The sequence below is a fragment of the Thalia democratica genome, chromosome 7, assembly GCF_965202585.1.
Source record: "Thalia democratica chromosome 7, ktThaDemo2.hap1.1, whole genome shotgun sequence".
In the NCBI taxonomy this organism is placed as follows: domain Eukaryota; kingdom Metazoa; phylum Chordata; class Thaliacea; order Salpida; family Salpidae; genus Thalia; species Thalia democratica.
Genome location: NC_139171.1, coordinates 58,953,405 through 58,965,316, shown reverse-complemented (window position 1 = coordinate 58,965,316; position 11,912 = coordinate 58,953,405). Strand labels below are relative to the sequence as shown.

General features: G+C 25.8%; 1 protein-coding gene across 1 annotated transcript; it reads left to right on the top strand.

Annotated features, from left to right (window-relative positions):
- Positions 1–2,835: 2,835 nt before the first annotated feature.
- Positions 2,836–10,372, top strand: LOC145840209 (mitochondrial uncoupling protein 4-like). Its single transcript, XM_082947379.1, has 8 exons — positions 2,836–2,898; positions 3,964–4,186; positions 6,291–6,473; positions 7,320–7,470; positions 7,769–7,832; positions 8,449–8,621; positions 9,080–9,141; positions 9,456–10,372. The coding sequence occupies exons 2-8, from the start codon at positions 3,976–3,978 to the stop codon at positions 9,551–9,553; spliced, it is 942 nt and encodes a 313-aa protein (XP_082803505.1). The 5' UTR covers positions 2,836–2,898; positions 3,964–3,975; the 3' UTR covers positions 9,554–10,372.
- Positions 10,373–11,912: the final 1,540 nt, after the last annotated feature.

Sequence of the window (11,912 nt, the reverse complement as noted above, 5' to 3'; positions counted from 1 at the left end):
AGTTCAAAAACTTTCAGATTTTTTTTTTATTAGAAAAATTACCAGGACTTTACACTGCCAAATGTGATTTTAGCTGAAAACTTAGGTGTTGCATTCACTGTTAGTAATACTGTCTTTTTACCAATGCACTATTAAAACATTTTCATTTTTCTTTTAAATTAAATAAGTAAAAATGACACTAGATACAAAATACACTAACTTTAAAAGCTAAATTTATACCTAACAAAACAGGTTAATTATTACAAAAGCATTCACCAATATTAGTATTACATTGGCAGGAAGTTAGCATTTCTGATATCTCATATTGGTAAAACAGTTTATCAAGCCATTTTGGTACTTAATAATTACTTTTAAGCTTTATAACTCTGCATGTATGTTCTTCAGAGTTTAAACCAGGGTTTCCCAAACTTTTTTGCAAATGTTTTTTTTTTGCTCTTCATCAGCAACTTGAGAATATCTTGTGTAACTTTCTAAACTACCATTAAAAACACCTAAGACCACCTTTTTTGTAATGCTCTTCATCTGCAACTCAAAAATATCTAGTGTAAGTTTCAAATTATGACCTCATGGCCCCCTGTGGCTCCTTTACTGCTCATGGCCCCCCTCTTACCCTTTTGCTGCTTGTGGCCCCTGAGTTTCTGTCATGAGGTCCTGGTTTAAACTATGAAAATTTTATGATATTGTAACTATCTGATGATTTTTTTTCAACAAATACTATTAGCAATAAACAAGTCGACCAAGTGATTTATGTAGAAAATTCAACTGATTTTTTATTTTGACTAGACTAAACCAACCGTTTTAAAACTTTATAATTAATCTTTAGTATTCACACTATGCATGTATGTTCTTTAGAGTGAATCTAAGTAAATAGTTTGATGAACTGTTTTACCAATATGAGATACCAGATATCAGAAATCTGCTTACTTCCTGCTAATTAGTAATACTTATTGTATAAAAACAATAACACTAAAATAAAACATACAAGTTTAAATGACTCATTGTTGAAAAGACACTATCATAGCAGTTGAAGAAACTTCTTAGTTTCCAGCTAAAATGAAAATCAGTAATATATGTACTATTGTTTTAATTTTGAAAAAATAATTATTACAAACAAAGTTGAAAAAGTCCAATAAATTGAATCAAAGCGTTCACACATAATACTAAGGATAACTGATCTTTTCCCTAAATCTTAGACTGGATTTTAAGACTTAAAAGTCATCTATTTTTCTAAATATTTAAGTAATTTCATTAGAATAAGTAAACTATTTTTAAATGTTTTGTATTTATCAAAGGTAGTTTTTGTTTGTTTTAGGCTGTTACTACTTTGTTTAATAACTTTTTCATAATCAATTTGTGCAGTAACGTAACCAAAATTAAAAGTTTTGGTTTTTAACAGAAGTATTCTATAAATCTGTGGATTTGTACAGTTTTGACCATTATAGTTTGACATCAAAGTTCTTGAAAAAACTAGCTTAAAACTTAAAAGTGGACTTATAAAGTTCTTTTATAATATGTATACAAAATTTTGCATTTAGTAACTTTTCCAAAAATAAGATTTTTAACTAAAAAGCGTTTTTGATATAATATCATATATACTGTATAAATCTTCTTAAAGAGAATTATTAATAATTCTGAAATTGTTCATTATAGGTCTTCAGTAGTACAAACACTTATTTACATTGTACAGTAACTTTACAACATAAATTTTTGTGGTTTTAAACCAGAACTGTTCTCTGAAAAGAGGTGTATTGTTAAAAGATACTAACAAATAAGACTATCCAGTTTTAGTGAGTCTAATTATTACTATTTTAGCTCCAAATTCTGATAAAAAACTTTTTATTTTTAACTGTTCAAGTGATTGGCCTTAAATAATACCTTTTAGTATATTTTGTATATTAAAATTACCAAAAGAAGTTTTGTATAAATAAGTACTGAATGTACCAAAATTTTTTGCTTTATAAGTTATTGATAACCCCCATCAATTGCTGTTGCATAAAAAAAATGTGCTAAGATTCAAAATAATTAAGAAATTTCTTAAAGATATTCAAAGTTTAGCCCCACCACATCACAAGCTCCTAATAGTCTGTGGTTTTGTTTTAATTAAAGCTCATGTATGTTGTAATGGTTCTCTATATACATTTAGATATAAAGTTTTTAAAAGCATATAAAGTTGATCTTATGCATTTTATTTTGTTTTTATGTAAAATAAGGAAATAAGCTTGATATTTAAAAGCTTAAAAGTGCATGTTTTTTTTAATTAACATGCTAATTAAAGTTGTAGATAATGTCAAGAAATTATTAAAAATAAGGTACTTTGAAAAAAGTTTTGTAAGTTTACAACTTAAGTTATGTTATCTGAATGTAGTGTTTAAAATGAAATTGTTTATTTTTTTAAGAATGATAACAATTTTTTTTTTGAATTAAAGTTCTTCATGAACCAAGTTAAAAACAAACATTTTGTATAAGTTTGTTAAAAATTAGTCAAATATAATTGTTTATTAATTAATTTTAATGAAAAATACCTACTTAAACAATTTATCTGCTTTTTATAGACCTGATTATATCAGTTTATAAGTATGTTTCTATGTTATAACATTTATTTAAAAAGTAATAAAATGGCTTTCTAATTGATTTTTACATATTTTTCATATTTATTTACAATCAAAAAAATCTTCAACATTGTTAAGTTTTCAAAGCAACTAAAATTTACACTGAATAATAAACTATCATGCATACTTGTTTGAACTTTATCTGAGGTGGCTCATTTACATTAAGCAAAGCGTTTTTTGATAATTAAATATTTACAGGAGTAGAAATATATATTTCAAAATTTATATTAACATAAGATAACATTGTATCAAAATTTTCAAAAGTTACTACTTCCTCTTTTACAAATTTGTTAGTTTAAACATTTGTTCTATACTCATTGCTAATAAATCATTTTAAAACAGATTTTCAGTATTTAAACATCTTTACCCTCATTGTTTTGTGAACCTTATATAATAAGCCACTTATATTCTTGGTATATATTTTCTTCTTTATTTGCTACAACCACTGCTTTATGTTTAACATTGTTGTAGATTTATTCATATTTATTAATTTACTGGTTTAAGTAATAAAAAAGTTCTTTTTTAATTGTGAAATTTTAAGCTTTCATTTGAAATGGATTACAGCTTAAGAAAGCTTTTAAACTGTCTATTCCTTAAGTCTAATGTTGCTTAATTTATATTAATTACAAGACATAAAATAAAAGTATATTTTTCCAATAATTTTTTTTTTATTGTTGTTTGTTGTATCTTGAAAAGTTACTTCTTCAGTATTTTATTTAGAATCTTAATTACTATATATTTTATATAAGAATATGACATCTTTTACCATTTTTTTAAAATTAATGAACTTGTTTAATTTTAATAAGTTTTTGTGATTAAATACCTTACTATGTAAGTTAAGAATTATTTAAGATGAAACAAAAACTATGTTTTTACTTTTTTTTTTATAAACATCAATTTTATGTTATAAATTTCTAGTTGTAAAATATTTGATGTTTCTTGTTGTCAGTAATAACTGTTTTAACTTAACAAGTACATATAGTGATAGGCTTACTGAAAATTGATTTACATATGATAAAGTTTTAATTAAATATTTTTTATACTGAACAGTAATCAAATACACAAATACTAATAAGTTTGTATTCAATTACTAAACATAAACGGTTTAAAAAACCAGGGCAAAATCTATTTATTAACAATAATTACCACTGATTAATTTTTAACAAGTCAGAAATTGAGAAAAAAATCCAAAGTTTTTTTACAGTAAAGATAATGATGTCTGTTGAAACACCTTAACTACAAAACATCTACAAGACTTTTAAACAATTTTTTTTCCACTTTATCTTAACAAATCCTAAAACTATGTTTACCTAATATTACAAGTATATATATATTTATTGCAGTTTTTTTATAGTACAAAGATATAATGTCTGTTGAGATACCCGCTGAACCAAGAAACATTTACAAGACCATCATAATAAACTATGCCACGGCTTGCGTCTCCGCCACCATCGCAGAAACCGTCACCTTCCCGCTCGATCTGACCAAGACGAGGTTGCAAATACAAGGGGAGATCGCCAGTTCAAGGGGAAGTGAGGTTTTGCTGCAAAAAAGGGGAATGTTGAGAATTGCTGCAGGTATAGTGTTGTTTGAAATGTAGGTAAACTTTTTTATCAAACCGATTTTAAAACTTTAAAAAGAAGTACTAGTGTTTAGCATGATATCAGTTAAGGATTCAAGCAGGTGAAGTTTTGTATTGCTATTATAGACTAGAATTAATTTAATTGTGTAACTGATATTAGACTAGAACTAATTTATTAAAAGGGTTTTTAAGCCAAACTTAACATAGAACCTTCAGATAAACAAATAAAATAATATTCCATAGTTGTTTTAAAGGTATTAAAGTTTTTGTTTTAATTATTTTTATTAAAAAATTGCTACACTTTTAACTTAATTCCATCTTAATTTAATGTATGTACAACTCCTAACAGTTTTTTTATTTCATTAACTTCAGAATTTATTTTTAGCCAAACACTTATGCTGACGGTTTCATCAGTTTAAATAATGTTATATTTGAGATAAATTATATTAAATTTTTAACATCAAATTTTCAATTTTCATAAGGCAATTTTATTTAAACATTTAAAATAATGATATTTTTGCATTTTTGCTACAATGTTGTATTTGAACTAGGTATTTAGGGTAAAAGTCAAATATGCACGGAGGGTCACTTTTGCACAAAGTGTATTTTTTTCCACAAAGGGTCACTTATGCACGCAGATAATTTTGCACAAGGCATTACTCAAGAGACTTTTTCTCTGGTTAAAACTTTTTTATTTTGTTTTTTTTTTTTTATTTATCTTTTTTTTTTGTTTTTATTTTTTATTATTATCTTTGTTAAGCCTTACCCTTGGTCGATTTGTTTTAGTTTTATAATTTTATCATATTTTTATTTTTTTTTAATGACTGTTACCTCTAACTTTACCCTTGGTCGTTTTCTTTTTCTTGTTAATATTTTCTGTTTTCTATTATAAGGTACTTGTTATTTGCTTATATTTTTGTTTTTGTGCAAAATCGTCATTTGTGCAAAATTGTCCCCTTGTGAAAAAGTGTCTTTGTGTAAAAGTAAGTTCATGAAAAAAAGTCTTCGTGTAAAAATGTCTTCATGCATATTTGTCTAACCCTAAGCTATTTAGTATTTAGTATTTTTCAAACTTTAAAATAAAGTTTTATGCTACATAAAAGTGTACTGCATATTAAGATTAGTTGTTTTGAAAGTGTATTTTAAAGAATTATTCTTTGCTAATTGATGTTGTATTAAAAATATTTTAAATTAAATAGGTTTTGCATATTAGTCTATAAGAATGATGTGTAAGTTTTTACTAATTTCATTGTTTTTCTAAATTTAAAAGCACTTAAGAAAAACACTCTGTAGCAACATGCCACATTGTTGATAATTAAAGCAAGTTACTTCAGCTCTTGTTTTCCTATAGTACTTTAAGATTTTGTTGTATATATTTTTTTATAATATCTTAGCTCAAATTAAAAATAAATCAAGCTACAAACTTAATGTTTTCTATGACTTGATAAGTTTTAAAATATTTGTAAAAAAATCAATGACATGAAAATCAGCAGAGGTTGGGGTTTTAAGTAAAACTACCTAACCATCATATAAAAAATTACAGAATCAGGTTTTTTAATGAAGTAGCTGTAATAACTTTATAAGTTTATTTTATAGTAGTTCCATTATATTACTTTGATATATTTTTTCACAGTTTAATAATTAAGAAACTAAATTTTCTGCATTAAAATTTATCTACTTAAATTTATTTTGTTATTACAACATTTTTCAAACAACCTGGAAGGAACTAATCAAGAATGACGGTTTTTATCAACAATCAATACTTTATTGTGTTTAATTCATTGTATTACAATAGGAGTAATAAAGAATAACCAATATTTATTATTATTTAGGACTTTTTTGCATACAATTTTTTTTTTTCTCACAGAAGTGGCAAAGGATTTAGTTTCATATTAATATTAAGATTATTTTTTTTGTGCATTTATGAACTTTCATACCACAGGAGTAGCAAAAGAGGAAGGGTTGTTGAAATTGTGGCAAGGATGAAAATAAATACCTTTTGAATATTTTTTGAAGATTTAAAAAATTTAACAAGTATTATACACAAAAAGAAACTAAATTAATAACTAAAATTTAATCATCATCGTTTCATCTCTCAGGAGTAGCAAAAGAGGAGGGTTTGTTGAAATTGTGGCAGGGATTATCACCAGCTTTGTGCAGGCACTACATTTACACCGGTGTCCGTATGGGCGTGTACGAACAAATAAGAGAAAACGTGTTTGGAAGGAACCCGGATGGTACTTTCTCCACGTGGAAGGCTGCTTGCAGTGGATTGATGGCTGGTGAGTAAAAATTGATTGAAATTAGTATTAATTTAAGTAATCAATTTAGTCTTGTTGAAATTTTCTAGTAGTGAATGCAGTATTGAATTGACTTAGCTAGAAAAAGTGTTTAGAAATACAATAAAATAATTTATCTGGATAAATAATTGGCAAAACTATATAAAAATTTTAAACTAAAAATAGTAGTTTTATAAACTGATTGATGGCTGGTTTGTTTGTTTTTATTGGTTGTAGTTTTAATCAGATAGTTTTTATGTTTATTTGGTGAAAGAAAGTTGTTGCTCAAGGCTGGTTGGTTTTGGTGTTTTTGATTGAGATTGGTTTTGACTAAAACTAAAAAAAAAACTGTTTTAGGTGCATGATAGCCAAGATAAAAAATCATAAAGCAATGTCTTGTTTATAATTAAACAAAAAATTGTTATTAATCTTCCAAAAATTTCTTGTACTGAAAGTTAAGTTAAATCTAATTGGCTTGTTTAGAAAATGCTCAAAATTTCATGCACTTTTAAATCAGTTTTCGAAATACATTTAAACAAGTATATATTTTAAAAAATACTTACGTTTTAATACTTATTCCAATCTCTCCCAGGCTGCATAGGTCAATTCGTGGCATATTAAAAAAAGCTTTTTTTTACTGAATTTTGAGTATATTTAAATAAGTTTACTAAACCATTTCTTACAATCCACATAGGTTGTATTTGAAAATTGAGTAAATTTTAAACTGTTTAATTAGATAAAGTTGTTAATGACTATTTCAATCTTGCCCAGGTTGTATATGAATCATAAAACTTATAATATAAAACAAAATATATTTTTACACTTTTAAAAACTTTACCGTTTTTCCAGGCTGCATAGGCCAGTTCGTGGCGTCGCCGATGGACCTGGTGAAAGTTCAGATGCAGATGTCAGGGGTGCAGCACGAAAGAAGGTTCCATTCGGTGTCCGACGGACTGAAGAAGACTTTCAGGAAGGGCGGAGTGAAAGGATTGTGGGCGGGGTGGGTTGTTGATATTTTTATTTTACTGTTTATATAAATGTGTCAATGTATTTGATAAATAGTATCATTAGATACATAAGTTTAGATACTTATTCAATTCAGAAAGGTGGATTTTTAATGTGTTTTGTATTTAAATTCAAAAATATATTATAAATAGATATACTAGATATCATTGATTTTTAGATAAAGGTTAATATTGAAGTAAAGAGATAAATACAAACATGTTATTTTAAAGAATTTATAGTTTAATATATAAATATTATTATTAATAAAATATATATTAAAATATTTATTTTAGGTGGGCGCCTAATGTTCAAAGGGCCGGACTCGTCAACATGGGAGACCTTGCTACCTATGACACAGTTTGTTTTTTGTATAAGTTTTCAACCAACTATAATAAATAATAATTATGAAATGGATTATTTAATACAACATGTGAGACCTGGCTACCTATGAAGCTGTGTTTGTTTTATGAATTTGAAATTAATAAGTTATTTAAAATAAGATCAAGAATTTAAAGTATATACTTTTGATTTTTGATGCATCTGAAAAACACTGGCTCTGTTGTATTTTGTACTTTTATTTTTAGGTAATCTATATTGAGTTCAAAAACTATGTTGTAAAAGTTAACGTTATGTTTAAGACAGTTTAGTTATTATTCTAGTAAAAGCATATGAAAATCTTAAAAAGTTTTTTGATTTTTTAAATTGTTTGTTAACTTGGTTTAATCATTACAAAAAAAAAAAACAATTAATTAAGTCCAATTAATCATCTTGTTTGAAAGTTTTGTACATAAATTGTGTTAAAGAATGTAGCACTGATGTGTTATTTATTCTATGTTCGAGTTCAAGCTATGTTGTAAAACAAGCACAACAACAAACCAACAAAATACCCCACAGGTGAAGCAACTTCTCCTACAAAACACAACATTAGAAGACAACTGTAAATAAATTTTTAATAAATATAATAATTTCACAGGTGAAGCAACTCCTCCTACAAAACACCACGCTGGAAGACAACTGGGTCTGCCACTCGATGTCGTCCTTCTGCTCCTGTTTTGTGGCAGCAGTGCTGGGCACGCCCGCGGATGTGGTCAAGACCAGGGTGATGAACCAGCCCAGGGATAAAATGGGAAGGGGACTGTTCTATGCGTTGGTTTTTGTTGACATTAAGATTATAGTTTTTTGAAAATTTATTTATAATGGATATATGGTTCTACACATTTGTTTTTGCTCATTTACGAAACATATATACTAAAAAAAAAAAATAACAGCATATGTATGTAAAAGTTATACTTATATTTAATAAAAAAATATTAATTTAAAAGGTTTTATACGTTGATTATGTACAACATGTTTTCTAAACAAAAATAAATGTTTTTTTTAGGTACTGCCTGTGTCTGTAGATAGTATATTTTTAATTGATTAAAAAATTAATAAAGTTTTTAAGTTTGTGTTTTTTCGGTAAAAGTTAAACTAAAGAATAATTTTACACAATTTTTTAACAACCTGGAGTATATACAACTGAAGTTTATTTAGAGTTAATTAACTCTGCATTTTTTGAGGAATTTCTTAATCAATTTAAATTATATATATTTTATTATCTTCAGATCATCAGTGGACTGTTTGAAGCAAACGATCCGAAAAGAAGGCTTCATGTCTTTATACAAAGGTTTGAATGAACGTTTAATAAATATAACTTGTCTGTTAGTTGTTTAGTATTGTAAGCTAATGTATAAAACTTTAAAGCTTAGAAAATAATTTAAAACTATGAAAAGAAAAAAATTTCTTTTTATATTGGGACAATTACATAAACCCACTTTCTAGTAATTTTTTTTATAGCTTTTAGTTATGTAATAAATCAACTATTAACAATACAAAGGCTTCAATAAAAATAACTATTAATTATACAAAGACTTCAATAAAATTAACTATTAATTATACTAAGACTTCAATAAAATTAACCTGATTAATTTTATTACATAGGATTTCTTCCCTGCTGGTCCAGAATGGCTCCATGGTCGTTCACTTTCTGGCTGACGTGGGAAGAAATAAGAAAGTTGGCGGGAAGCTCCAGCTTCTAATACTAACAAGTTCCGATCCGCTTGACTGATTCGGGTAGGATTTTGAAGCTTCCATGATTTTCGGTGGGATTTTGAAGCAGCTGTTTTGCGTGGTGGGATTCGTGTTGATTGGTTGAAAAGACCATTTGATCAAATGGTGCCTTTCTCGGTAAAAAATGGTTTGTGAGAGCTTTTTTTTTGTTTCGTGTTTTTAGGTAATAGGGTAACAAAGGGTTCATTTATGTCTTTAATCTATGCAAATGTTAAGTTTGTAATAAAACACTTTTAATGAAGTTTAGAGCTGTTTTTAACATTTTGTGTTTGAACCAGGCTGCTAAGAAAATAATAACTTAATAAGTTTCAATATATTCAAATAAAAATAAGTTTTTTATGTTTACAAAAAATTAGATACTTTTAAATTCAAAACTTGACACATTTAAATTCTGCTAAAGTTAAGACAATCGATTTAAGTCTGAAACTTTTTTGCAGACAAAACATTATTTTTTACTTTGAAGACAATAATGTTGTCTACCCTCAAAACTTCATTTAGGCAGTACTTGATTTTTAATTTTATTGATTTTTTTATTTTTACTTTTTTTCCACAGTTGCTACTTACAAGATTGTGTTCTAATTTTGTTTTAATCGTGTAATTAGACTTCCTCTACAGTTTTAAATGCTTGTAAATTAAAAATAATATTTTTACAAGCGTAAAATGACAGTAACTGTGAAGTCTGTTTCATTTTTGTTTTAAAGTTAATTTTCGAGTCTACAAGCTGCCATAAAATTTAATAGAATTCTTTTTTTTTTGCTTGAACAATTTCGTAACTTACTTCATTCTTAATAAAAAAAGCCTTAAACTGTGAAATTTTTTATTACATAAAAGTTTACAAATAGACATGTATAGAGAAATATATTTTCACATCAAGCACATGAACTGGCACAGAGTTCAGGCAGTTCCAGAATTACAGTTGGGGTCCATAATAATATGAACTTAAATATCTACTATCCCTTTGATCTCATAATCTAAGATATAAACTTTTCTGGTAAGCTTTGGTATTGCAGAGCTTTAGAAGTCTTTAAATTTAAATGAGAACATAAAATCATCGTTCATTAGCATAAAACTTTATTTTAGTAAACAGAATCAAGAGTTGATATATTGAGGGCTGGTGTGAAATAAAAGAAATCAACTTTCTTGAGTGACTCAGGACAAAATAGAATTAAGTTTAGTTTGTTTTTTTTTGGAAATACAGGCTAAGCTTAGTGAGATTTATTAACATTTGCTGCAATTAAAAAAAAAATTTCCAACCTAAAGTTTACAAAAATGCACAATAGCAAAATTTTTAAATTAAAATTACTAATTCTAGTAAATAATGATTTAATAAAAAAATTAATTTAATGTTTATATAATATCTAAAAGTTAACTAGGGCTATTCGTTTCAGCTTCAAAAAAGTTTGCGTTTTGTATTGTTTTACTTGAACTATAAATTAACTATATTGATTGTATGACTAAAGCATGTGCTACACATATAAACTTAATCAAATATTTGAACACATTCCAAACCTAAACTTTGTGATTAATTGAAAGTATTGTCTATGACAATACTTTGTAAACTTTTATCATGCATAATTCTTTATCGTAAGTAAAATGCAGTAGTTCATAAAAACATATGCTAATTTTTTGTAAGTAAGTTAAAAAATAATTTAGTAAAGTCGTAATTAAAATATATAGATTTAGATTTTTTTGTTTTTTAAATAAGAATTTAAGCATGTATTAAGTATTGAGTTTTAATGATTAAGTTTTAATATTAAAAAAGTAAATTTAGTTTTAACTATTTTTTCCACATTTATTTCAAAAATAATTTTATATACAACATTAGTTTATATGTTTTATAGTTATGCATTAGTACTATAAATAACACATGAAAAATACATAGTTAATAGCTTTTTTTAAATTATAGTAAGGTGTAAATTACATAACTTACATAAAATGACTAATAAATTTATGGTTGTTATGCAAATATTTTTTAGGTAATAGTTATGTAAGGTTTAATTTAAATATAGTTTAAGTATAAAAATTTTTGGATTAAAAAAATAATCAATTCATTTTTAACATTAAAAAACTGTAAAACTAAACTATAAAATATTTGTTCTGCAATTTTAATTCTTGTAGTGGTTTTTATGATTTATACAATTAAATAAAAATAATTGAAACAATTAAGGTAAATAGTAATAAACTTGTATGTAGCTTGTAACTTGTAATTATAAAGTTTTTGCCCATTTGTTTTTGATTTTGGAAAATTAGAACAAATGTAAAATAAACATAAGTTTTTATATTTACCAATGTATTAGAACGTAAAATTTTCATATTTGTTTGTAAATT

Coding starts and splice junctions, on each gene's coding strand:
- LOC145840209 (XM_082947379.1), top strand. CDS start 3,976: ATGTCTGTTGAGATACCCGCTGAACCAAGAAACATTTACAAGACCATC. Junction 6,474..7,319: donor TTGCAGTGGATTGATGGCTG/GTGAGTAAAAAT, acceptor CCGTTTTTCCAG/GCTGCATAGGCCAGTTCGTG. Junction 8,622..9,079: donor GGAAGGGGACTGTTCTATGC/GTTGGTTTTTGT, acceptor TATTATCTTCAG/ATCATCAGTGGACTGTTTGA.